Source organism: Sciurus carolinensis, chromosome 18 (assembly GCF_902686445.1).
Source record: "Sciurus carolinensis chromosome 18, mSciCar1.2, whole genome shotgun sequence".
Classification (NCBI taxonomy): Eukaryota; Metazoa; Chordata; class Mammalia; order Rodentia; family Sciuridae; genus Sciurus; species Sciurus carolinensis.
The window spans coordinates 27,671,436-27,699,347 of NC_062230.1; the positions used below are offsets into that span (position 1 = coordinate 27,671,436).

At 43.5% G+C, this 27,912-nt stretch overlaps 2 protein-coding genes across 7 annotated transcripts in view; one reads left to right on the forward strand and one right to left on the reverse strand.

Moving 5' to 3' along the window:
• The first annotated feature begins 863 nt into the window (after window positions 1-863).
• On the forward strand, window positions 864-17,244 carry Gde1 (glycerophosphodiester phosphodiesterase 1). 2 transcript variants are annotated; one of them, XM_047534203.1, is made up of 6 exons: window positions 864-1,277; window positions 8,188-8,363; window positions 10,456-10,561; window positions 12,667-12,759; window positions 13,365-13,576; window positions 15,573-17,244. In XM_047534203.1, the coding sequence occupies exons 1-6, from the start codon at window positions 1,017-1,019 to the stop codon at window positions 15,718-15,720; spliced, it is 996 nt and encodes a 331-aa protein (XP_047390159.1). In that variant the 5' UTR covers window positions 864-1,016; the 3' UTR covers window positions 15,721-17,244. The 2 variants fall into 2 exon arrangements, with proteins under 2 accessions (XP_047390159.1, XP_047390160.1); XM_047534204.1 differs by having other exon boundaries at window positions 1,138-1,277; window positions 8,192-8,363.
• A 3,276-nt stretch (window positions 17,245-20,520) lies between these two features.
• Window positions 20,521-27,912, reverse strand: part of Tmc5 (transmembrane channel like 5) — a 71,898-nt gene continuing 64,506 nt past the window's right edge. For all 5 annotated transcript variants that reach the window (XM_047532705.1, XM_047532703.1, XM_047532706.1 and 2 more), the window contains 4 exons: window positions 27,580-27,658; window positions 23,136-23,240; window positions 21,708-21,750; window positions 20,521-20,997 (listed from right to left, as the gene is read on the reverse strand). In XM_047532705.1, coding sequence (XP_047388661.1) covers window positions 20,951-20,997; window positions 21,708-21,750; window positions 23,136-23,240; window positions 27,580-27,658 — 274 coding nt within the window. In that variant the 3' untranslated portion in view covers window positions 20,521-20,950. The remainder of the gene's footprint in view (window positions 20,998-21,707; window positions 21,751-23,135; window positions 23,241-27,579; window positions 27,659-27,912) is intronic.

The window sequence follows — 27,912 nt, forward strand, 5'->3', positions numbered from 1 at the left end:
GCATTTATAAAGTGTGGATTTTAAAAGTACCTATGACAAGTGTGATAGTGAGGCACAAATGAGATAACTCTTGCACAGGGCCTGGTATATAAGGCTTCAGTGGGGAGGGAGGAGGAAGATTAGGAGGAGGAGGAAAAGTAAAAAAAGTCACAAGTCACCCGAGGGACTTGATCACACGCCAGACCCTGCCATTAACTGCTCAGTTCCCCTCGCCTCTCCTCGGTTTCCTCATCCATAAAACAAGGAGATGATTAAAATACCTCCCAGGAATTAATCCGATTGTGCCTCCTTTTCTCTTTCATTCCTTACTACTCTGGAAGATCCCCTTAAAGGCGACTGAAATGAGTCTACTAAAATAACAGTACCTACTTACTGGGGCCGTGACAAGAATTTTGAGATATGCATATGCAGTGTTTGCTAGCACAGGACCTGGAACGCGGTAAGAGCTCTGTAAATGTTTGCTGTACTCGGTAACACCACTGCCTCTCGCCACCCGCCTCCACCCGCCCCGCGGCGAGTGCAGACCCAGTAAGAGCACCCTGTCAGTCCAGTTCACAGCACGTGGACCGGTGTTTGACAGATTTTGAATTGAAAATATTCTAAGCGTCCCGCCCCTTCAGGGTTTCCCGGACTTCAGTTTCCCGGAGGGCAGACTCAGGCGTCGCTAAGCTCTCCGGCCTTCTTCCCCGCCCCACCCAGCCCCGGAGGCCGAGAGCCCCGGCTGAAGTCCGGGCGGGGGGCAGCCCCAGGCGGCTTGGAACCTGAGCCTGGAGCCTGGGCCCGCCCCGTTGCCGTGGCAGCGGCTCCGCCCCCAGCGCTGGAGATCCGGGCCCCTGATTGGCTGGGCCGCGGGCTCCCTCCCTGGATGTGTCCGCCGCCGCCATTGTGCGGCGCTGGTCCGATCGGAGGGTGCCCGCTGCGGCCAGCGCCTTGGCCTCTCCGGGTCGCTTCTCGCCGTCGGGTTCCAGGAGCCCGGCGGGTCCGGGCTTCCCGTCCGTGCCGGTGCGGGCGCCGGCATGTGGCTGTGGGAGGACCAGGGCGGCCTCCTGGGCCCCTTCTCCTTCCTGCTGCTGCTGCTGCTGCTGGTGACGCGCAGCCCCTTCAATGCCTGCCTCCTCACCGGCAGCCTCTTCGTCCTGCTGCGCTTCTTCAGCTTTGAGCAGGTGCCGTCCAGCAGGGCCCTGCAGGTGCTCAAGCCCCGGGACCGCATCTCCGCCATCGCCCACCGCGGCGGCAGCCACGACGCGCCCGAGAACACGCTGGCGGCCATTCGGCAGGTGAGCCCCCCACGCCTCGCGCCCCTCGGCCCTCCTGGGAGCTCGGGCCGCCCCCGGCCCTTCCGAGCCTCCCGGGTCTTCCCCGATCGCCTTCCCATCGTCCCCCATTCGTCCACAAAGATTGCATTGCGGCGCCCCGCGACCCCTCCCGACGTCTAGGAACCTGGGCTGCGGATATTTATAGGACACAGCAGTTATTTACGTAGCCGCTGCGGGCCGGGCAGAGCGGGTCCCTGCTGTCACTGTCACAGGCTCCCAGCAGCGTGGGGGAGACGACACATAAGTGAGATACTTGAAGAGAGTAAGAAAGTGCAAGTATAGTAACAGTGTGATGAGATTAAAGAATGACTGGGAGAGAGGAGTTGTCCTATTTTAGAAAGATCCTCTCAGAAGAGGTGATAGGGAACTGAAACCAGAACTAGGAGAAAAAGAACCAGCCAGGAGCTCTATGGGGGAAATGCTCCAAGAAAAAAAAAAAAAAAAAAATAGCGCAAAGGGCCTGAGATGAGAATGACGTTGGAATGTTAAAGGGACAGAAGTGGCCCTAGGTGATCTGACTTAAAGGAACAACAAAATCCGATGGCGTGAATGGAGTAGGAAATGGGCCGTGTCTAATAGGATCTTGATCAGTAAATGAGGTTAGTCTAAGTAGATCACTTCCCAGAAGATGTCTTTGCTTGACCTCTAAATTAACCTGGGTCATTCCCTTATCACCTTTCTCTCCAGACACATGTATTTACAGTCACACAAACTTGGCACCTGGACTCCTGGTCAATTTTTGCTTTCCTTTTCCACAAGGCACTTCTGAGAATCGTGATATCTCCCAGATCTTGGCAGTCTCCAGCCTTCATAAGAGGGATTGTCAGTGGATTAGGCCCTTTTGCATCTGTGTGCATACAGTCTGTACTTGTATTGGTAGGTTTTGAATCCCTGGGTTCAAAACCAATTTTTTTTTTTTTTAGTTGCATCTGTGGCAAACATTACAGCATAACCATTTACATAGCATTTAGATTGCATTGCATCTTATAAGTAATTTACAAATGATTTAAAGTATATGGGAGGACATCTGTGAGATACTGCACCATTTTATATAAGGGACTTGGATATTTGTGAATTTTGGTATCCATGAAAGGTCCTAGAATGAATCCCCTCATACCAACAGACAAGTGTATACCTGATCTTCTTGTTTATTGAGACATTTTAACATTGAAAAGGTGGGAAAACTGTGACTCAAACACAGCTCCTTCTAGAATTCAGCCTTGATTCCAAGTTCCAGTGTTCTTTGTCATCGATTAGAATGCTCTCAAGGATGTAAAAACATGGACTTTCTGAGACCCTTTCTTTGTCAAGCTAGAGATAGACCCTGTTGTATAATGAGCAAGTTACTTAAATTCCCATGGGTGGTGACTAGGGAGCAACAAGCAGGGCACTCTGGGGCAAACCTCAGTTTCCCCATCTGTAGAATAGAAGTAATAATGGTGTCTACCAAATAGGATCTGAGGATTCAGTGAGCTAATCCACGTAAGGTAAGGTCTAGTAATACCTCCACTAATGTAAGGCATTTATGCCTAAAATCCAAAGATGACTTGATTCTTTAAAACCATCTCAAAGCAAAGTGAAAAAAATAAGTCTGAAGAGGGGCAACCTTTGAGTTAGTAGAGGGCATCTGAGTTTTTGTGTATATTCGAGTTAATCTTTTCGTAGGCTTCTCTCCCCTGGGTTCTTTCTTTGTTGATGGGAGACAGTGAGAGCAGCTTTTCCAGACTCCTGTTTAAAAATAATTGTAAAGATACTGATGAAGATACATAAACTCAAAGAGGTCAGTAAAGTAATATACACAGGAGTAGTACTATCAGGACAAGAAAGATGATAAATTACTATGGAAGAAAAACATAATTTTCATTGGCTTCCATTTCAACTTACCTTTATGTAAGTTGTGTTAAAGGATATTTCAGCCTTCACTGAGACCAGAAGGTATTCATAAGTGTTTACTGGTGATTGTGGTAGTTTGGCCAAGAACTTGTTTGACTATATATCAATCATATTAAATGAATGAGGAAGCATGTTTGTGAAATACACATTTCATATCCTGTTGTGTTGCAAGGGAATTTCAACTGAATTCTTTTCTGTCTTATATGTGTACGTTGAACACATTTTTATGTAGTGTGATAATGATAACAAACATTTTTCCAAATCGATTCCTGGTCTTAAGAGGAAATGAGATGTGGTAATTCAGCTTATTAAAATATAAGGTCATTATCAGAGAACTTTTTAGTAGTAACAATATTTAACTTCCAAATGAAGACCATAGAAGAGAAGCTGTGTCCTCCATGTACTTGAAAAGAAAAATATAGTTTATGTCCATCACAGTTTGGTTTTTGTTCTGCCCTGTTCTTCATCCCTTTGTACATTTGCAGCTCATAATTTATATTCTTAAACATTTTACTATGTGAAAAAATCAGAGAAGATGTTCTGACAGTGCTGGAATTTGATAGGTTACAAACTAGATATAGAAAGGAAAACTTTATAAATGTGAAATGAATGTATTCCAAAAAACAGATACACTATGAAAAATCAGTGGATTTTACCTATAGTCCATTCTCTACACAGGGGCCAAAGTGCAGCTTTAAAAAGATAAATTAGATTATAACCTATCTTTATTTAAAAAATCATCCCGTGGTTTTCTCTTGCAATTAGATAAAATCCAAATGTGTGTGTGTGTGTGTGTGTGTGTGTGTGTGTAGTGTGTGTGTGTGATGGCTGGAGATAGAACCAGGGCCTTATACATAGAAGGTAGGTGTCCTACCACTGTACTACACTCACAGCCCCAATCTTCTTAATAAGGGGACTTTCTATTGCTCATAACAGGAGAGGTGTGTGGAAGGGATGCCCTTCAGGGTGGTTCAGCTATTCAGTTTATGACCATGGAGGACCTGGTTCTGCAGCATATTTTCCAGCCTTCATTGTAGTTACCAGGTGACCAGTGAGGGCCCGGGCATCCTCCTTACATACCAGCAACCAATCTTCATTGGGAGGCTGAGGCAGAAGGATCTCGAGTTCAAATCCAGCCTCAGCAACCTAGCGAGACCCTGTCTGAAAATAACAAATAAAAAGGGCTGAGGATGTGATTTAGTGGTAAAGTACCCCTAGGTTCAGTCCCCAGTAACAACAAACCAAAACAATCTGCAGAGAAGGCTCCACACCCCCTTTCTTATATCTTTTCCAGAAACCTCCTTCCATTACACAGACACACACATGCACACGCGCTTATGTGTGAACACATACATGCTTTGTAGGAACAGTCTAGTTACTCTGAGCACAGGAAAGCACCGGGGAAAGAACAGGAGCAGGTCTTTACCTGCAGAGGAGAGGAAGGGGAGTAGATTCAGGGAGACAGCCCACCGCCACCTCAGTGGCTCCCTCCTACCTGGGTCCTTGATATTATACTTGCTGTTTCTTCTGCTTAGAAAACTTCCTCCCCAGATCTTCTCTTGATTGACTCCTTTTTATCATTAAGGTCTCAACTTAAATGTCATCCTTAGAGGCCCTCCCTGGCTGCCCTGTGCAGTGACCTCCAGCTACTTGGCCTTCACATTACCCTCTGTTTTCTTATTCAAAATATTATCACTGTCATAATAACATAACATGTTTGTAATCTGTGTTTCCCCACCCACGTAGGATCCACGATCTTTTTCTCTCTTTTTCACCCACAGCTCACTGATATGTAATAGGCACCAAGTAAATATTTGTTGGAAGGATTATGTTGTATAAATAGTCAATAAATACATTGAGGAAAGGGCCAACATTATCAACCATCAGGGAAATACAAATTGAAACCATAGTGAAATACCACTTCATACCCACTAGGATGGCTTTAATAAAATAACCAAAAAAAAATTAACGTGTTGACAAGAATACGTAGAAATTGGAATGTTTGTACACTGCTGGTGGGAAAAAAGTCTTGGTAACTCCTTTAAAACAGTTACAACATGATCTAGCAATTTAGCTCCTGGGTATATAGCCAAGAAAAATGGAAACTTCCACGTAAAAACTTGTACATGAATGTTCATAGCAGCATTACTCGTAATAGCCAAAAAGCAGAAATGGCACAGATGTCCATCAACTGATGAATAAATAAATCAAATGTGGTATATCCACATGATGGAAAGAGATTATATGTTATAGCTGGGTGCAGTGGCATACACCTGTAATCCCAGCAGCTTGGGAGGCTGAGGCAAGAGGATCGAGAGTTCAAAACCAGCCTCAGCAACTTAGGGAGGCCCTAAGCAATTCAGCCAGATCCTGTCTCTAAATAAAATACAAAAAAGGGCTAGGGATGTGGCTCAGCGGTCAAGTGCCCCTGGTTTCAATCCCTAGTACCAAAAAAAAAAAAAAACTACATATTATAAAATTCCATTAAATAAAATGTCCCGAATGGCAAATCTGTGGAACAGGTGGCAAATCAGCAGTTGCTCAGTAGATGACCAGAGACATTCAGACCAACTGATCATGGGTTCAGGTTTCTTTTTGAAGGCAATGAAAATATAATTAATGGTTGCATAACTCTGCAAATACACTAAAAACACATCGAATTGTGCACTTTAAATAGGTGAATTACAAGGTATGTAAAATAAATTCAAAGTTAAAAAATCAAGGCTAGAGATTCTGAACTTGGTCAGGTTGAGAAATCCTTGTGAAAAAACAATGTTCTTTTTTTTCTGGTAGTGGAATCTAAGATTTTCTCCATTATCAGTAAGCACTAATTCAGTTCTTTCTGTGTATTAATTAAGTTAGAGGGATGAATATTTAAAAGATACTTTTCAATGAAACAAGAAAGCATTCTAAAAGCCATTGGAATGTAACAAATTTGTTAAAACATGCTTTTCTATCAGCTTTAACAAAGTATAATTTACATGTAATAAAAATATACCTTTGGGTCGATTTTGATGAATACATACACCTGAGTAATCACCCCACCAGTGCATGTCCCGAAATATTCCTTTGTGCCCCCTGTGAAGTCAGCCCACTCCCCTGCCTCTGCCTCAAAGCAGCCATGGATCTGCTTCCTGTTACTGTACTGCACCATATTAGTCTATCATTTCTGCATTATAACTAAACTATACAGTGTAAAACTGGTTTATGTGAAATTTGTATGTCTAAAAGAAAAAATAATAAGATAAAGTATTAATATGTGACTTAGAGCCAAGGACTCACTCATCATTTTGTCTGCGTAACTGGAATAAGGAAAGTATTGGTCAAGAAAGTTAAATGCAGTCATTAGAAAGATCAGGTCTCAGAAACTCTAATGTGGTATTTTCTTCATAGAGTTTTTGTTTTGGGTTTTAATAAACTCCTCAGAAAGACATGTATGTGAAAATCTAACTTTGAAGCTTAGAAGAATCTATAACATGGGGATAGGAAACAATTTAAGTAAGGTGGAAAAATCTCCAACTGTAAAGGACATGAGTGATAAATTTGACCATATTACCTTTAAAACTGTGTTTAAGAGGTCGCGGTCAGTAACAGTGGGCATTAGCACAGCGCCATGTGTTGCTTATGGGCACTTAAGTGGGTAGTAAATGCACAAAGACACTTTGTATAAGTTGTACAGAGGGAGTGATTAGGAATGATACATACCAACTTAAGATAATTGTTACTTCTGGAAAGGAAGGGAGGAGAGCAAGGAGGAGAGACTCGGCTCTATCTGTGCTGTTGGTAGTAGAGGCCTAGAGGGCCAGAGCGCAGCAGCTCCGCCACATTCCAGCTCCCTTACCCTGTGCGGGTTTCTAAATCAGTCTTTGTCTCAGTTTCCTCATCTGTATAATGGGGGGTTTTGAGAATCAAATGAGCTAATACTTTTAAAGCACTTAGAATAGCACCTGGCAAAGAGCAAAGGCTCAGTGAAGGCTAGAGCTGGAGCACAGTGGTAGAGCACTTGCCCAGCACATTCAGGGCCCTGGATTTGATCCCTAATACTGCAAAAAAGGGGGAAGATAAAGGGGGATTTAATAAATATTAGCTATCATTATTTTTTATCATTTTTCCTTTAACATTTGTTAAGTCATTTATACCATATACCAAGTATGTATGCAATAGACTATGACTTATTTTTTAATTAAAAATCTTGATTTTTTAAAAATTGAAAACATGTCACATCTTTATTATGAAGAAGTCAAGGGAGCAAACGTTAATGCATCTCAAATTTAATGCTCAACATCTTTTTATGTGTTTAAACTTATTTGTTCATTTATTTTTCTGGTGCTGGGGATTGAACCCAAAGCCTTGTGCATTTAGGCAAATGCCCTACCACTGAGCTGCAGTGCCAGCCCTGAATTCTCTCTTTAGGTAAACTCTAGTATACTTTATCAGGTTTACCAACTTACTGGCCAAAAGCCAGTGCTGCAGACACAAGTAAAATGTAGTTTCCTTGAGAAGCAGGCTTGGCATTTCTCTTATCAAGGATGGAGTTAAAGCACCAAAAACCTGACTCATCTTGTTTATGCCAAAGTAGTGAAATATCTGACTAATAACACACACAGGGGACTCCTCAGTTACTGTACCAACAGAGTGTGTAGGTAAACAGTGGAATTTGTCTAAATATTTTAAGCCATTGATGACCTAGTAGTTAAAAGCATCCGGAGAAAACTTAGAGGTCCCAAGTCTCGGCACCTGTCCCCGTGACAGTAGGAAGAGTGGGGAAATTGAAGTTTTTCAGGAACCCCTTATGTAAGAGTAGAGGTGAGGTCAGCATCCATGGAAAACAGGAAGGAGTCGGGACTGCTGTTTGGAAGGGGAAGGGACTGGAGTCAGTCCCTTAGCTGTCTGCTTAGCCTGCTGGTCTTTTTGAGCGTTGAGACGCAGAATGGTGTCTGCGAGCCTTGGACATTCACATTGCTGATGTTTTGTTAAGGCAGCTAAGAACGGAGCAACAGGCGTGGAGCTGGACATTGAGTTCACCTCCGACGGGATTCCTGTCCTCATGCACGATAACACCGTAGACAGGACCACCGATGGGACTGGCCGCTTGTGTGATTTAACATTTGAACAAATTAGGAAACTTAACCCTGCAGCAAACCACAGACTTAGGTAAGTACTTCACTATCCCTTCCGCCCTGCTCCTCTCCTTCACTGGAGGGCACAGCTAAACACTGGCACTTTCTAATTTCATCTGCTGCTGCAGGAGAGTTGTTTTGTTTTGAACTGTGTACAGGTTTCCCAAGTAATAAGCAGGCGCCAGGAACAACAGAAATATAGCATGTGTATTTTTAATCTTTCCCACTGAGGCCAGATTTGGCTGTGGAATTATTCTCAAGATAATACTCAGTTTAGTCACTAGCAACAATTTGTACGATCATTTTAATCATAGAATCATAAGGCTGAAAGCAATTGCTTGTAGTTTTCGTGCCTCCAAGTGTACCAGGAAACAAATCATGCGCCCTTTTATCTTTCAGATAATATCCCTATTTAACATAGCACTTTAAACTCTTGAGATCCTTATAACAAACTCCTGAGGTATTGTAAAATTTAAGGTATGAAAAGTAGAAATCATCCAAAATAGGACTGTTTTATAGAACTTTCTGCAACCATGAAAATGTTCTGTATCCACTTTGTCCAATGTGGTGGCCACATGTGGCCCCTGAATGCCTGACACGTGGCTAATGCAACTGAGAAGCTGAATTTTTCAATTTAGGTATGAATTTAAACTTAAAGAGCCATAGTTGGGTACCATATAGATCTAGATTAATCCTGCTCTTAGAGATAATCCCAGAAAAGTTAAATGACTTACTCAAGGGCAAATAACTTATTCATAAGGAAGCTAAGAAAACAGTTCTGTGATCCAATAAACTACTAAACTCAGAATACTCCTCGGGGGAGGTGAACAATCCACATCAATCAATTTTTACCCTTAATGTAACATTTCTTTTTTGTTTTGTTTTTTGGGTGCTGGGGATCGAACCCAGGGCTTTGTGCTTACAAGGCAAGCACTCTACCGACTGAGCTATCTCCCCAGCCCCTTAATGTAACATTTCTTATGTCACACAAGCTTATACCCTTCCCTCTATTAACAGCTGAACCTATCCTTAGAGTCAGTGTACTGGGTAATTTACTTTAAAGTGTGGTCATTTAAATTCCTCTCCTTGTCTTCTTTGTAATAATGAAAAACATATGCTCACTGTTTTGCATATAATACCAGTTGTCTGGAGGATGATCAATACTCCTTGCATATTGAAGTTTTGATCCACTGATGAATTTATAGTCCTCCTTCAAAGGTGATTCCAACCTTATTTTCCTAGGTCCAGAAAGAAGCTAACGGCAACCAAAGGAAATCACAGTATAGGCTGGAAAGAATATTGATCACACCTGAAAAGGCAGAGGCCAGGCTGCTGGAATTGCTCTTTTCTTTTATCCAATATTTCCTTGCTTTGCTGTATGTAAGGGAAAGGGTGTTTTTAATAGTTCAACAACATTGAAGCTAATAAGATATCAGGTTCAGAGTTAACACTTAAAGCAGAAAATGCTTAGGGTCAGTATTACCCTAGAATATCATTTCAGAAGGTACCACATCAATATACTATCTTGTTATCTTTAACACAACCAATCTTGGTTCCGCATTTAGAGCAGGCTGCATTTTCTTGGAACTCCTGATGAAATAATTGGTTTGTGTTTAGGGACCATGCAGGAAAAATAGGTATCTTCTCTAGAATCAAACACAGTGTGTCCTAAGAGGTCCTATTAGGGAAATATACTTAAAATGAAGTCTCTGAGTTCTCCAGAGGTGTGATATACTCTGCCCTTTGAACAGTAGGGCTACTGATTAAGTTATCGATTCAGTAGAAATTCAGAGTTTCCAGGTTGGGGAGATAGCTCAGCTGGTAGAGTGCTTGCCTCGCAAGCACAAGGCCCTGAGTTTGACCCCCAGTACCACAAAAAAAAAAAAGAAAAAGAAAGAAAGAAATTCAGAGTTTCCTAAAAATCAAATGATTTTTGTTGTTATTTGATCAGGAATATCCTTAATTTGGTTCAAGTACCTGTAGTAAATGATCCTTGGATTCTGAAAAGGTTGGCAAAGGGAAGCCAGGAAAGCACTCTTTGCTTTTGTTTGAGAGACATTGCAAGATGTCTGTTCCTCTCCACATTTCTTTCCTACAATGCCCCATTCCTTTTCCCTCTCTCATAGGAATGATTTCCCTAATGAAAAGATCCCTACTTTGAGGGAAGCCGTGGCAGAGAGCCTACAGTATAACCTCACAATCTTCTTTGATGTCAAAGGCCATGCGAATATGGTACGTTTACTCATGGACTTTACCTTATTAAAAAGACATTTAATTGCTTCTCATTTCCAAAATTAGCTATATTTTGTTATTCTCTTTTCCCATTTTTACAAATTATATTTGCTTAAGGGAAGTGGACTCCTGAGTGTAAAGCTTATGGTAGCTAACAGAATACATTCCTTTTTCATGGAAGTGTCGCTCTGTGTGACTTGTCATGTGTACAGTTTTGTCATTCAGTGAGTACTTCTAACTCTCAAAAAGTACCATATTTTCTTCAATTGTGTCTGACATTCCCAAATACATATTTTTAAAGTCAGAGAACATATTCTTCTATTCATAAAAAATACTTGAAGTCAGTGAAAATATGGTTCTAATTATATTGGTTCTCAATCAACTTTTCAAGTGTATATACTTTTCCCCATTTCTGCAACTTGAGTATTTTTCCCGTAGTAATATTTATAATTAGTAATGGTCATCCACCAGTGTAGAATTCTGATGATGCAAATTTTATTTTCTAGTCTCAGGAAATAGTTTAAACTAGGTATTAAAGCCTGAAATATGAGTAAAAGTATATACTGTAGATTACAGTGAACTCCTATTTTTGTTATAACTAATTTATTATTCTGGTAAACTTATACTTGTGTACATCCAAGTTTTTCAGTGGATCTGCATCAGAATCATTTTGAATACTTATTTGAAAACGCAGGTTCCTAGGCCACCCAGTCTACAGAAGGGATTCTGGAAGTGTCTTGTGTAGAATCCAGGAATGTCTTTTTTTTTTGAAGCCGGGGATTGAACCCACGACCTCCCACAACTCAGCATACCCTGGACTGCTGAGCTACACCCCCCACCACAAGGAACATGCGTTTTTAATGAGCTTCTCAGGCTGTATTTATGGTTGTCGCCCACACCTGGCAACCCTGGTAGGTCCTACACTTCACCCAGAGTGTGCGATCTCCATGCTTATTCTCTGACAATAATGAAAAACAAATAATAAAAGAGCAAGAAGAAAATTTTAGAAAACCATCCATCTACTTGAGTTTTCTGGATGGGTGCTCACAGGTGTGAGAACTGATTAGAATACCAAGATGGTAGGAAGTTGCTTCTGGTAGCACATATAGCCAAGCTCACGGCTTCAGGGTCCACCCCTTGACTGAGCTGTGTACTTGCTCCAGGGTAACCTCCACCTTGACCAGCTTCAGTTTCCTTATGGACAGAATGGGAATAACAAAAGACACCACACAGGGTTGGTGAGAGACGGCAGTGAGTCTGGTGGCCAAGAGTCACCACAGTGTGTGTGTTAGTAACAGTGGGAAACAGCCCTCGTCCTGTTGCTCGCTCCTGGCTTGCTAGTGAGGGAGCAGCACCACGTGAATGATTATGATATTTTTATTTTGAGGGGAATGCGTTTGTTCTGCTTTCCCTCTGGCTGTGCACCACTTTTCAGGAATCAGCAGATGTAGAGTCGAGACACAGCAGCCTTGCATTCCCATACGCCTGGTCGACCCTTGTCACCTTAGCTGCTCCTGTAACTCTAGGGTCTGCATAATGTCAGTATTCAAGTTCTGTCGTTTCTTCCCCATTTATTAGCTGGACTACTCCAACTTCTCTTTTGGGGGAAGAGTTGGAAGACTTCCATCTTTCCCAGTTCCCCCCTCATCCCACTGCCTCTCCCTCCGTGGTAGTGATGGGTGGTAGCTCCTCTCAGTCCCCCGGTAGTTCCCAGGCTGTTGGCTCAGGCTTCCTCTAGAAGAGGCAGAGATGATAAGTTGTGGGCATAAAAGGACTGTTCCTAGTACCTGAAACCGCGGATGAGGAAAGGATTTTAAAATGTTGCTTCCAGCCTCTAGCCTCCCCCCTGGCTCCTTCCCAGACGTGACACAGAGGTGAGCCTCTCAGCAGGATGGTAGAGCAGTGGTCCCCTGGCTGCTGCTGGTTTGGTACTGATGTGAGTTTGCAGTGGGTAGCAGAACCGGCCAGAACTTTCAGCACCTCCATTTGCAGTGTTGGTAGACTTCTCATTTATCCAGTAGGGCTGTGCTCAGCATATAAACCTCCATGGACTGGGGCTGTCTCATTTTAATAATTTTAAATATATGAATCTCTCTATTTTACAGGCCACTGATGCTCTAAAGAAAATATATATGGAATACCCACAGCTGTATAATAATAGTATGGTCTCCTCATTCTTGCCAGAAGTTATCTATAAGGTAAAATTCAGAGTCGTTCTTACACATAGTGTGTTAGTGGCATTTTTCAACAATGACCAACATACTGATGTCTGAGACATTCTGCAGGAGAGCGCAGACTGAAGGACTCACCCACCGCTCCATTCCTGCTTCGCCTCTCTCCCTCCTCCCCTCCCCGTTGCTCCTCACACCTTCTCGCCTCCTCAACCCTTTCCCACCGTTCTCTTCAGCCTTTTGCCCTGGAAAGAGATCAGAGCTAATCATCCCATCATGAAGTGATCACGGGTCCATCCTCATTGAGTTCTGATTATCCCTGACCAAAATTTACAATCAGTAACCAATTAAAAGCTTATTTTTGTGACCTTCTTAATGGTTATCCTGAAATTGTAATTCTTCGTGGTAAAGGTAGGATTCCAGTTCTCCATGAAAGTGTTCCTATGTATACTACAGGTCAAATGCGTACATTTGCATGCATTTCCTCAAAGGGTTTATGATAGAGAATTTACGAAGTGGACATGAGGCAGGGTACCATGGCCGCCTCATCAGAATGAGAACTGTAGCTAAATCTAAACTGAGAAGTTTTAGACTTAAGATATAATCATTTTATTTCACAAAATTCATTTCAGATGAGACAGACGGATCAGAATGTAATAACAGCTTTAACTCACAGACCTTGGAGCCTGAGCCACACAGAGGATGGAAAACCACGCTACAGTTCTTTTTGGAAGCAGTTCCTGTTTGTAGTAATGGACATTTTGCTCGATTGGAGCATGCACAATATCCTGTGGTACCTGTGTGGAATTTCAGCTTTCCTCATGCAGAAGGATTTTGTATCCCCGTAAGCTGGAAAATTTTTTATCTTCACATTTCCTGAATGCTCTTTCTAGAAAGGATGGATTGGTTTTGATCTACCAGGCCACTATGCCTCTGTTAAATTGAAATGCCACCAATTTCATAGGAGGGAAAAGTTCGGGTATATTTCATTGGTTTAAAACGGGTTGAGCTGAACATGGTGGCACAGGCCTGTAACCCCAGTGATTCCGGAGGCTAAGGCAGGAGGATTGCAAGTTCAAAGCCAGATTCAACAACTTAGTAAGACCCTAGGCACCTTAGCAAGACCCTGCTTAAAATTATAAATAGGAAATAGTGGATATGACTCAGCGGTAGCATTTCTCTGGGTTCAATCTCTACTACCCACCCCCCCAAAAAAAAACACACACACAAAAAGGTTGACCACATAGTCAGGCTTTTTAGTGCATCCTAAAGAAAAAAACTGAAAACTGGTCAGAGAGGGATTGCATGTCTCCTGATTGGCTCCCTTTTCAAATGAATTCAGGATCCGGGGCAGAGCCACAGTGAAGAGCAGCCCTAGCCCTCCACCTTCCTGCCCCCTCTTGCCTTCTAGGCTGCACCCCATCTCTTCCCAGCGACTCTCCATTACCTAAACTGCTCGCAATCTCTGAATCCTTCTTTTGGGAGTTTTCCAGCTGTATCTTTCTGATTAGAACCGTAAGTTTCATGTGGTTTTGCGCGTGCACGTGTTCAGTAAGCATTTGGCTATTACCTGAAGTATTACCAAGTCCTCTGAAGAAGCTTGAGATGCAGTGAAGACACGGTCATGGTCTCTGCCCTCCTAGAGTTCATACTCAAGTAAAAATTCAGGAAATGTCACATTACAGCTAAGCCGTACGCTTTAGCAGAGAGCAGTGTGCATAGACCACGTAATCAGACCTACTCTGGGAGTAGGATCCCCAAGGAAGTGACAGTTACTGTTCTTGCACACGGACCACTTCTGGAGAGTGATGGGAGATGAAGTGAGCTGGCAGGCTGGAGGACGGATGGGCACACCTGCGTCTGCCTGGCACAGAGGTGCCGAGAGGTGTACACAGCATCTTCGTGGGTGTACCTTGGCCTCAGGAGGTGGGTGCTGGGGTGGTCCATTAGTCTTGAAGATGGCCAGTCTGGAATATGGAGTATGAGCGCTCCATCTGGAGGTCACAGGTCCTCCTGGGCCTGGGAATCCACGAGAGCATGGTCACTGGGGAGGCTGCTGTTTGAAGTCTGCTGTCTGTTTCCATCACAGCTGGTCTCTGCTGTACCTCTTTTTTATTTTATTTTATTTTTTCCAGGGGAGTTACTGGGGATTGAACTCAGGGGCACTGGACCCCAGCCCTACTTTGTATTTTAGAGACAGGTCTCACTGAGTTGCCTAGCGCCTCACTGTTGCTGAGGCTGGCTTTGAACTCCTGCCTCAGCCTCCTGAGCCACCTTTCCTTTTAGACCATTACCTTTTCATTGTGACCTTTCCACAGAGAAAAGTCAGTGCATTTTAAATAATTCTGTAGTTAATCATTAAACTAAGGAGCAGGGAGTAGGGGGAAACAAAGTTATGCTCACAAAATGAAAAGAAGAAAGGAAGGAGAAAAGGCTTTTGACTCAGTGCAGCCTCGCCAAACTGAGAGCCGAAGGGTGAGCAGAACTGGGGAAGGAGAAGCACAGGCAGAGTCACGGCCGGAAGCAGCGCGGTCTCTCCAGGAACTGAGAGGGAGTCCATATTCTGCAATCCAGAAAAGACAGGCAGTGCGGCTGTGAGAAGGGGCACGCCCGTCTGGCCAGCAGCGGCTGAGGAAGGTGGGAGTCACTGGCGAGCCCTGGAGCAGTGGAAGCTGAGTGTGCAGAGGAGGTTCGCGGTGCTCCTCTGAGCACAGTGCAGAAGCCAGCTGGGGACCTCTCTGGGCACTGTTGGTACTGGGTGAATGCCATATTTAGTGACCTTGTAGATTTTAGGGATGGCTGGTCATTATTCTGACAGGCGTGGTTTTTTCGTTCTCCAGGGACTACTTGAAGAAGTGGTCAGCTAAAGGAATCCAGGTCGTTGGTTGGACTGTCAATACCTTTGATGAAAAAAATTACTACGAATCCCACCTTGGTTCCAGCTACATCACCGACAGCATGTTGGAAGACTGTGCGCCGCAGGTCTAGACTGTCACCCTGGGGACACAGGTTCAGAAGCTGCCTGTTGGCCTCGTGCAGGGAGATCCAGATACCCTTTGTGCTAGCCCAAGCCCTGGGGATCGGGTCTGGGTGGCCAAGCAACCTGGCAAGCAATAGTGGGTAATTGCATTTTTACCTGAACAACCAAACCCTGGTGTTGCCTTGCTCCATGGAATGCCCGAGTTCAACACTGTTGCTCTTGAAAACCTGGATCTGAACAAAAGGCACAGCAGCCCCGCCCCGACCAGCTGAGGCCCCACCCAGACCAGTGAGGATAAGCACAAAGCGAGTGTGTGGTCGGGACGCAGACGCGATGCATGGGACTTGCATGAGCACTCGGAGTTGACATTTTAAAACTTGCCACATCTAAGTAATTTACTTACTTGAAATATTTGTATTCAGCTCTGTTAACAGTGTGCTGTAGATGTCAAACTTGTGACCATACTAATAAAGTCATTAAAAGGAGCACAGAGGAAAACTGTGTACCCAGCATCGCATTCTGAGGCCACAGGGACCTTGGGGAAGCTGCTGGGTGCCACCTGGTGAGGCTTCAGTGTGCAGCAGCCACTGAGGGAGGGAAGGGTTGGGACGGACTGAGGAATTAGACAGCACCTGAACAGGAGCAGCAAACCACCAGGGGGCAGAGGGGCACCGGGGCACCGAGGAGGCCTGTCAGGAGGCTTTGCAACCCTGGATCGCTGAAAGTGACTTCCAAGAACCTCCAGGTTATCCTCGTTTTACAAATGAAAATACTGAACCTGTGGACAGGGAGGGCAGCCCGGGAACCCGCAGCTGGTGATGTAGCCGAGCTCCATCTCCAGACAACTGGAACTTCTTGTTTACTCTAGCCAGGAACGATGCCGGGGTTTTAACCTGCGTGACACTGAACCCGCACAAAAGCCTATGGAAATGTTGTTATTCTCGTTTTCCTGATGAGAAAACTGAGGCACTCGCCCAAGGTCTCCAGATCACAGTACAGTTGGGGTTCAAATCCAGGGAGGTCTGACTCTGGGTCATGGCTCTTTCCCACAGGGACATCCAGGGGTTCAATTGTCCGCTTAAGCAGCAATATAAATTGAAATTGATTTTTATTTAAACATCACCGCTGCCTGCCCCCTCATCCACTCCCAACTTTCAGCCCTGTCCCTGGCCTCTGTCACAGGCCTACACTCAGCCACTGCTTCCCTCCTGTATCCTTCGGGTGGCTCACAGACCAGTTTGAGGTCTCAAAGGCCACAGCTAGGTGGCAGAGAATCTTGCCAAGTTTTCTACAGTGGCTGTTGGTTGGGGCATGAGAGATGAGGGCTTGGAATATTTTTAATCAACGTTGACAAATTTTTTGTTTGTTTTTTGTTATTGTTGTTGTTCATTTGGGTTCTGGAGATGGAACCCCGGGCCTCACTCAGACTAAGCACACACTCCACCCCTGAGCCAATACCCCAGCTCTCAAAGCAGTTTTCTTGAATTTTGAAATTAAAGATTTATTAAATAAATGGAACTGTTCAAGCCGCATTTACTTCCATGTCTCACTATGACTATAGTGACAAGAGGAAGGGAAAATTGACCAAGGAAAGCGCATTTGAGGACTGAATTCAGCCCTGGGTGTCTACTGAGTGCACAGCACCTGCAGGGCAGGCCTGCCTTTGGGGCACCAGGTAGTTAATAACAGCCCTTCTGTTGTGCAAAGACCTCTAGGGAGCCAGTGCTCTTGACCTTCCATCTCATACATTTTGCCCTTGACTGAGCCAGGCTGATTAATGACTTGTGTCCTATGCTAAGGTCATCTGGGCCCAAGAGTACAGAATTTGGATAAACAATGAAGATGCTAATAAGAATTGCTAGAATATACTAAGCCTTGGAAGGCTTAGTATAAAGTTAAAAAATAATAGAATTTGGAATCAGAGAAAAACTAAGTCTGACCTGGGGCAGGTTAATTCATCTGTAAACTAGGGGCTGTATTAGTACCTCCTCATAGGATTATCCTGGTTAAATGAGTGCATGTAAATTGCCTACCATGTATTAGGTCTGCTTCAGGTTTTCCTGTGTATTTATTCTGGGCAACAAAACTGACATGTAGGTACCATTATAATCACATTTTTATAGTAAAAGAAACAGCACAGGGAAATTAAGTAACTTACCTTTTTTTTTTTTTTTTTTTTTTTGAGACAGGGTCTCAATAATGATCCTCCTGCCTCAGCCTCCTGAATCACTAGGGTTACAGGCATGTGTCACCATGCCCAGCCAGAGCTCACATTCTTAACTGCTGCTTATTATCATACCTGACTCATAGCAGGGACTCAATAATGGGAAACATCTTAATCATTGCCAGTACCAGTGTCAGTCATACAGTAGATGCTCAATAAATATTTGTCAAAGGAATGAGTTAAGGAATATATCCAACTGGAAGCTTCCTTGAGGAAACGGGAGAGTTATAGAGATAAAAATTTAGGGCTGCATATGAGTCATGATTCAGTATAATCAAGGGGCCAACCAAAATGACAATAGTATTCTTTTGGAGAGAAAGTCAATTACAAATGAAACTCATACTCTCTGCTGCTCATTGGACTGTCCCTGTAAGCCTCAGGATGCCGAAGAAGTAGCTAATGAAAAAAAAACAGCTTAAGAAATCTACTTCCTTGATTGTACAATAATCATATTCTTATTTGGAGATTGGTGCCTGCAATTGTTTCAACAAGCACTTGACCCACACAAATATTTTTATTAGATAAAAATTTCTCAAAAAAGCTACACCTACCATTTCCTAAATTGGGAATGGGCTTCAACAAAATGGCAAACCAGAGCTTTGAGGACAGATGTGGATTAATGACGTGTTCCGAACATCCACTCAGAACTTTGTTCGCACAGACTCATGGTCACTGAAGGGCGAGGTTATGGGACTTCTTTGGTCAAAGTCACTGAAGACTAATGCCCTCATTTCTTCCATTACTGAACTTTCTACTTGAAATTTAATAGTACAACACCTAATGGTAAGAGGTTGGGGATCAGTTGGGATGCCTCTCAGAGGATGCTGTTTTTTACTCAATGGTAGCACTGTGAGGGAACTTAGAAATGCAAACTCAAATCCCACCCCAGACAATGGTGTTTTAATAAGCCCTCCCAGGGGTTCTGAGCACACTCAAGTCTGGGAACCTTGGAGCTAAAGAAACAGATCTAAGAGTCCTCCATTCCGTCACTAAGGAGCTGAGACCCTAGACAGGTCACTTCCTTGTGTGTGCCTGAGTTCCCGTCTGTCAGATGGTCATCAGAGCACTTGCCTGGTGGCCTCACATGACAAGGTGATGAGGTTCAACTGAAAAAGTCAGTGAACATGTTTTTGAAAAACGTGTTGGCAGTGGAATAGCACTGTTATGAAGGTGAAATAAGAAAAAAATAAGATGCACATGACGCAGAGCGTGGCCCTCAGACCTACAGCACTTGGTAGAAATGCACTCGACCCCATCCCAGTCTCACAGGGTCCACGTGAGAACGAGGTCCCCAAGTTGGAAAACACCACAGGTGTATGGGGCATCCTGACACCACACAGGTATAAGGCATTACTATTTATTTATTTATTTATTTCGAGGGTCTTACTCAATTGCTGAGGCTGGACTTGAACTTGTGATCCTCCTGCCTCGGCCTCCTGAGTCTCTGGGATTGTAGGCATGCGCCACCTTGCCAGCTAAGGCATTACTTAGAATTCAAGACCTCTCTGTCCGCACCTGAGCACCTCTCTTTGCGGTCTAATAGTTGCTCAGATGTAAATGCTATGGAAAAATCCCAATTTTAAAAATTTAGGGATCCTCTCTTAGATGCCATACTGCAAGACAATGCCTGCTACCAGGTGTGGCAGTGCATACCTGTGGTCCCAGCAGCTCAGGAGGCTGAAGCAGGAGGGAAAAGACAGTGCCTGTCAATGAGCTTACTTCTTTTTTAAAATGATATCATTAATCTTTTTTTTTAAGCACTGCCCTTCATTTTGAAGGAAATGATACAGTTCCAAATTGTTTCAGATTGGAACTTCCTTCTCAAGAAGGGGCATAAGAACACAACATGGATTTGACATGAGCTTAATTCTTGCCTATCACTTATCGTCAATTCAAAGACTGTAAAAACCCCTGCAAGTTGTACGCTACTTCAGTCACTCCTCATAATTGAACTTCACACAACACTGTCTCATTGCCTCCAAAGAGATGATGCAGTGGTTTTCACTGAAGCCACTTAAGGATCAGATCCTGCATAAACTCAAAAGAAGCTATCTCTTTTCATCCTAAAAACTACAAAGCTTCTCTAAATGAGTGACTTCCAGAAAGCACTACGATTGGGATTAAGGGCTCCCAAATCCCATGTGTTGAAGGCTTGGTCTGTAGTCCATGGTGCTATTGGAAGGTGGAGGTGAGGCCTAGTGGACCCTTCAGTTTTAAGAACAGTCACATGCCTTGTCAATCATTTGAAAAATCTCCAAAAAAAAAAAAAAAAAAAATCATTCACACATACACACATATTCACTTTATATGCACACATGCACCACAACACCACCACTGGTTTTATGATTGGTTCAGCCTAAGACTCTGATGATCATGTGTAAAACCTTAGCAGGGTAGAGTTCCACCCCACTTGTCTCCCATACCTCCACTGCCCTGGTCTAACCCCAAAGCTCTTGTGCTTGGTATGCAATACAGTTTCAGAGACGAGAATTCTGAATACACAGCACCTTTGGGTCACATGAGGATACACCTTTGGATCACCAAGGAATGCAAGTTACACAATTCAGACGCTTTGTATCCCTGATTGAAGATCACATTTTTATTCATTCTGGACCACTTTTTTTAGCACCAGTTTGTAAACCTTTGTCAGGTCCTGGGAGTTCTAGGAAGAGAGATTCTTAAGGACCAATCATTCAGACAAAAAAATTCTTGGAGACAAAATGCAGCATTCCCAGATTATCTCTTCCCAAGATTTTGTGGGATAATTTCAATATTACAACAGTTTTACTGGGAAATCCTGGAGTAGGTTGCCTTGAAAAATCAGCAATTGGGTTTGGAAAATAGCAGGGCAGGCCCAATTTTACTTTGGCATTTACAGGGTGGGTCAGTTCCAGCTCCTGGGTGAGGTGTGGCTTCCTCTTCTAGGAAGTTCCTGAAGGTCCAGGTATCACAGAAGGAGTCCCACTTTTATCTTCTTTCTTTAGTTGCTGGGTGTCCGTTTACTAGGACCATCGTCATGCCTTTGAATTATCATCTTGAAATGGTTGCCTAAGTCGAAGGTCTGGGTTGGACACAGGAGAGAGCAGTCAATGCAGACACACACTGTCCCTTCTCTGTAAGGAAGTGACCAGGTGGAACTCGAAGGTCCCACAGCTTCTCACACCTTCTCCCTCTCCCCCCTTTTACTTTCTGTATATCTCCTTTGAAATCCCATTATTTCAACAGTAAACACTATTCCCAAAAGACAAATGGGTTTTTTGTTTCCTCCCCATTCATTCCCCATCTGACATTAGTCCCAGATTTTCCTTAAGAAGTCACCCCTCCCTACCCTCCGTCCCTGTGGTCTATATGGCTATACCTACAGCTGCAGCATGTCCCTCAGATCTGACCAAGGAAACCTCCACATGTTCAAAGCCACAGCAATTGGTTCATGGATGGGCACACTGCCCCAGCAGATCCAATGAAATGCTAGGAAAATTCTAGGTCCCCATGCACCCACTGGACTGAACCTAAGGACATATTGTTTTGAATTATCAGGAGGAGACTCTTCACAAAAGAAACTAACACGGAAAAGAATGGAAGAGAGAAACAGGTTCTGGTGATACTGCAAACTCCTGTCTTAGGCCAGAGAGAAAACAAGAATGATTCTTGGATTTTTGCTTAAGTCAGTTTGCAAATGAATGCAACTGATCCACCCACAATTCTGACCCTTGGCCTAGGACTGTATCAGGACAAGTTAGTGTCTTATTCTCTTGCAGTTCCATTGCTTACCAGGAACAGCAGGCTGTTCCCCCAAGTCAAAAGGATCTTGTTGCTGAAAAAGAAGAAAAAGGCCATGTGACACTGGGAAAGAATGTAGATCCGGGTCTTGGAGCACAGTTGGTGTGTTTCGTGAGCTTCTCGTTATTTTTAAATGAAGGACTGGTGATTAAGACCAGGCCTCAGGGGCTGGGGTGATAGCTCAGTTGGTAGAGTGCTTGCCTTATAAGCACAAGACCCTGGGTTCCAATACCCAGCACCACCACCAAGAAAAGAAGCATTTTAGGGACAATGATTTCATTCATTTGTTCCAAGGATATTTACCATGTGTGAGATCCTATATTGGGACACCCGTGACCTGAGAGGATTCCATTTGAGCCTCTGGATCCCTTCCCCAAAGCCTGCTGGCAGTAATAATTTGCAATAGAAATACATTACAGTGCCAAGATCACACCTTCCAAAACTAGTGGCATTTGAATTCAGATGGGTTTCCTATTTTCCAGGACACTCGGGAAGTTGGCAGAGGCTTTGGAATTAGAGCAGGGTTTTCTGCATCTTTATACCCTCTTGGTAGGACTGAGTCAGCAAAATCTTTTTAAGAAGATGATAGTCAGTATCTATTAGCGTTATCACACACGCCCTGGGGCAGCAATTCCCACATAAAACAATGATAACAAAAAGTGCTTCATTACATACTATTCTTAGTGTTAAAAGGAAACACCTGGGAATAATTGAAATACATAAATAAGTACAGAATAAAATAATATTCAAGATACCGCATTCGGTGTGTGTTGTGGTGGATACTATTTGCTTAATATGACCCTGCTTTGTAACAAAAAAAGTAGATACAGGCATGATTGCCAAAGCCTAGGGGAAAAGATCTGGAAGAATATACTGTGAATCATTAATGGTGGACCAGATATCAGGGCACTTTCCATCTCAGTGGAATGTACTTCTGCATCAGTAGGTTTTAGGAAACAAACAGGCTCTATGAGGACAGGGGCTTTATAATAACCCAGCACTGTTCATAATGACCCAGCACTGAGAACAGCACCAACCATGGAATATGTTAAATGATCAATTGAGTTTATTATATTTTGGTACCAGGGATTGAACCTAGAGTGCTTTACCACTGAGTCACATCCTCAGCCCTTTTTATTTTGCATTTGAGACAGGGTCTTGCTAAGTCCCTTAGAGCCTCACTGAGGCTGGTCTTGAACTTGTGACCCTCCTGCCTCAGCCTCCTGAGTCGGTGGGATTGCCACCACACCGGACATCAAATGATTTTTTTTTGATTAAAAAACAACAGAAATGCTTAAACATAGAAAGTGAAGAGGCCTTATTTGCTCCCCTAACAGCTTGGTCTCCAGTTCCCAGAAGCACTTTTCATAAAGGGGCAAGTCTGTGTCCCCAGGGTCCCAGGGCAGCCTCTGGTCTCACCTCCACCTCTCTCCTTTCCAGTATCAGTGCGCTGGGGTTTGCTCTCTTCTCCGTATCCTGTAGCTTGACCAACTTCTCTATCAGGAACATCTTATCTTTGCCCTCCTACCAAGAAGGAAAATAAAACAAACATCAAGCTGTGGGGAATGAGTGATGGTGGAGTTAGGAAGAAATTGGTGAAAAGAAGGGACAGGAATGGGATGGAGATTGTCACCATATTTTCTTCTGATGAAAGGAAAGAAGCTTTTCACAGCAAGGCAAATGAACCCCCAGATTCTTCCTGCATTGTAAGAGGCTCCTCCAAAGCAATTCCCCTAGCAGGCTTGAGTAAGACCCTCCTCTAGCCTGAAACTAGAAGTGACTGAATGTCTAGGACAAAGGGATTTTTATTATTGACACAGTCAGGGACCCCATGAAATACAGAATCTCTCTGAATTAAGGTAACACCTCTCGGGAAATAAGACAGCCAGGTAGCTCTGAGTCTTATGGCCTGGTGAGCAGCCAGGCCAGAAAGTCAGGAGTTAAAAGATAAAGCAGTCTTCAAGACTAGGGGATGAGATAGTACACCAGGAGATGGGAGGCTCGGAAGGTCGGTCAGCCGGCTGAGACGCTGCGGTCAGCAGAAACGCCACCTACCGTCAGACAAGGCGGGTCCACCCTCTTCTGAAAATAGTAATATTAGAAACTTCCCCAGATGCTAAGGGGAAATTCCCCACGGTGTGGGGAAACTCAAACACAGGTGTAGAATAATCACCGAAGTTAGCCACAGCTACTGTCGCCTTATGTGCATGGTGAAAAGCACACCCCTAGGTGGAGAGAGGATGAGCGAGACAGGTGAACCACCAAGAAGAGCACAGGCGAACTGAAGTCCCACCTCTGTCTGTGATGGCATCAAGAGACTGAGTCCTGCCTACCCCACAGATGCCATGAAACTGGGCATCTTTGTTCTTTGCTTGAGCCAATCAATCAGTCTCTCTCTCTCTCTCTCTCTCTCTCTCTCTCTCTCTCTCTCCTCTCTCTCTCTCTCTCTCCTCTCTCTCTCTCTCTCTCTCTCTCTCTCTCTCTCTTCTCTCTCTCTCTCTCTCCCCACCCCCCTTTCTCTGACCCTGCTGAATCTTACTTCGGGCTCAGGCAGAAGTCCCTAAACAAAACTTTGCCTGTGCCCTAAATTCTTTCTGGGTCCACTCTTGGTTTCTGTGACTCTGGATCTGGGAGCCTGCACTTACAGCAGTATCCCCTCCTGGGTACCCTCCTGCCCCAGAGCCTATTCTATAACCCGGGATTGCCTGGCCCTGCCGTCTTCCTACTGGGAATGCCAGAGCTCGGGTCTCTGTCCAGAAGGCTGTCAAGTGGCTTTCATTTGTCATTTTGGTCTCTGTGTTTGATGGAGATCAATAATTCAAAATTGGAAAGAGAAACAAGGAAGGGAGCCGGACTTCTCCTTGGAGAGTGTCATCACTTTCCTGCAAATCCCTGTAGTGGAAATGCGTAGAATCATTCTGTTCTACCTGTGTGTTTACTTCAAAACTATTTTCTACATCTTATTCCTCCTGTATTAGTTAATTCAAATTCCTCTGTTGGGAAGAAGCGTTCTTGGAATTTTTAACAAGTCCTCCAGCTGTCTGGGCTGTAGCCAGCTTGTTTTGGAAATCTCTGGCCTGTAGCAGAGGATACCAATTAGTATTACCTAAGAGTGTGCAAAATGCAAACTCCCAGGCTTCCCCCAACAGATTTTATTCAGAGAGGCAAACTGCATTGTGGTTAAGAACTCAAACTTTGAGCAGGGGTTGTGCTCAGTGGTAGAGCACTTGCCTTGCACATGTGAGGCACTGGGTTCAATTCTCAACATAACATAAAAAATAAATAAACAAAGAAATAAATTAAATAAAGGTATTAAAAAAGAAGAAGAAGAACTCAAACTTTGGAGTTTTCTGGCTCACCATTTGCTAGCCCAACAACATAGGGCAAATCACTTCACTCTGTAGTCCTCAGTTTCCCTAATCTTAAATGGGAGTTTAAAGGAATGCATGTGCCCTAAATAGGATTCAACAATATATTTTTGTTCATCACTTAAAACAATGCCAGGCATCATGTAAGTGCTCAATAAATGTCATGTGTTGCCTGTATTGATATGGATAGGGAGGTATCAGGAATTTGTCTTTTTAACATTTTATGCAACAAATCCTTTTGTTGCAAAGCCTACCCCCAGCCTTTGACTGGGTTCTTCTGGAGATGATGTCCCTGCCTTTGTGATCCATCCTCTGGACAGGACTCCTGAGCAGGAAGACCTGTAGTGATGCTCATGCTGCCCTCAAATGATGTCATCCAAACCTCTCCCCAGTTTATCCAGCACTGTCCTAAGATCCAAGGCTTTAGAATCAAATCATTCCTGTGTTGAGATCTGCTTAAGACTTGCCCCAAACATTCAGAGCTCTGCATCAGATAAGCATTGGTGAAGCTGCCCAGGGGTGAGAAAGAAGAGCATAACTAACCCATGCCCTTCCTTTACCTTCAAAAGAACAAACTCAAATTATCTGAAACTCCACAGATCAAGCAGATAAGACACTGGGGAGTCCTATTTCTTTCCCAAACTTCTGGAAACAAGATCTCATATCACAGCAGCTATGTTGGTACTTAGAAGAACAGGACATCAGCTCAGGATCAATAAGCACCCCTGTACCTAAGACTGTGGTCTCTAACTACCATTTCACCAAGACTCTTTGTAGAAATAGCTGCTTCCTGTTCTCTAACAGGAAATGAACCAAGATGAGTCTAGAACACCTTGTTCTCCCAGAGAGCAAGGAAACTATCAAATGCCTCTGGTGTCACATCAAAAGAACACAGGATTTAATTCAAAGAGTTTCTTCTAGCAAAGAATGAGACTCTTTGGGCATAAAAAATGACTGCAATTGAAAGATATCAACATATATTTAAGCCATATATTCAAAAGGATAATTTTTAAATCCCCATTGTCTATATTTGGAAATTGTTAGGTGTAATGGATTGAATAGCATCCCCCTTTTGAAAAGATATGTTTAAGTTCAAATGCCAGAACCTGTGAATATGACCTTAATTGGGAATAGGGTCTTTGTAGATGTGATTAAATTAAAGATTATGGGATGAGATCAGATAATCCAGATTAGAACAGATCCTAAATCCAACAAGAAGTCCTTAGAAAAGGAGAGAAGAAGAAATAGACATAGAGAAAAAGGCCTTGTAAAGATGGAGACAGAGATTGGCATTATGAAACCCCAAGCCAAGGAACACCAAGAATGACCAGAAGTTAGGACAGAAGCATGGATCAGATTCTCCCTCACAGCCTCAAAAGAACAAGCCCTGTCAACGCTTTAATTTTGAACTTGTGGCTTCAAGACCTGTGAGACAATAAATTTCTGTTGTTTCAAGCCATCAAATTTGTGGCATTTGTTACAGCAGCTCTAGCAAACTAATACCCAAGGACAAGAACTCAACATTATGAAAATATAAATAACAGGAACGAATCATGCTTTTACTTTGGCTTTCCTCCATGCACTGCATTTCAAGGAAATCATATAGTTGATAAGTAAAAATTTAGTCTTTGTGGATATAATTCCAGTCAATAAACACAAGAGAAATGGTAAAATTAGAGTATCACTAAGTTGTGTTCTCTATGGTATAATGGATCTTCTAGGCAACACCATCAAAGCCTGCTAAATCCATTAGGTGGGAACTCTATGATAGATGCATGGTACTAAAGAAGCTTAGACCCAGTAATTGCTCTTAACATCACAGAAAAGGAGACCATCCGACCTCATCTATCTTGAGGGATGCCACAGTAGGGCACAGCACCACCCATGAAGTACAGAAGGTCCCAGAGAGGATGTTGACTTGTGATTTTCCAACTTTACCATGGTGTGAAAATCATGCATATTCAGTAGAATCTGTACTTCAGAGTTTGAGTTTTGCTCTTTTCCTGGGCTAGTGAGATTTGTTTTCAAACTTCCTTGTGATACTGGGCAGTGACATTAAGCTGTGGCTCCCAGCCAGCCACATGCTCATGAAGAAAACAGCGGATACGCTACAGTGAACAGCGTGCTCATCTATGATGCAAGAAACTCTGGAAGGAACCACTGAAGAAGCTTGAGCACTGGGTTTTAGATGATTGTAGTCAATTCTTGGTAAGTTTTCCTTTAGGTCCAAGGATGATATTGTAGGTATGATTTTGAAAAGTCTTTATCTTAAAGAGATACATATAAAAATTTAACAGATAATCTAGAAATTTGCAGGGAAGACACAGTGTAGATGAAATGAAAGTTTCTGAATGTTGATGGTTGTGGGGGCTGTATAGGGTGGGTTATGGGGGTTCACTGTACTACTTATTCTCTCTGATTCAGAGTATGTTTGTAAATGTCTGTTACAAAGTCTCCAAAAGGAGGCAGATAACACAGGGCCCAATGGGACTTACATTAATGATTTGTTCATGAAGAAGCCTGATCATAATCTTCCTTCCCTCTGTGATCTGCCAGTAAAGATAGGTGATGATTCTGGAAGAGAAGAAAGGAAAGAGTGACGTTTGCAGGCTCCAAATTCCAACTGGGTACAAAGGAACTGGAATATTTGCTTGCAAATGAGTTTTGACTCAACCGTGTTCCTGAACATTCCCATCAGTGTGAGTTACAGGCTAAGTGCTTTAGAGGAATGGTTCTCCACCTGGCTGCACATGGGATCACCTGGGAGGTGTCCTTTCTGCAGACCAGCCAGTTGCCCATCTCTGGACCTGCAGTCAGAAACCCGCATT

Coding starts and splice junctions, on each gene's coding strand:
- Gde1 (XM_047534203.1), top strand. CDS start 1,017: ATGTGGCTGTGGGAGGACCAGGGCGGCCTCCTGGGCCCCTTCTCCTTC. Junction 8,364..10,455: donor GCAGCAAACCACAGACTTAG/GTAAGTACTTCA, acceptor CCTCTCTCATAG/GAATGATTTCCCTAATGAAA. Junction 10,562..12,666: donor TCAAAGGCCATGCGAATATG/GTACGTTTACTC, acceptor TCTATTTTACAG/GCCACTGATGCTCTAAAGAA.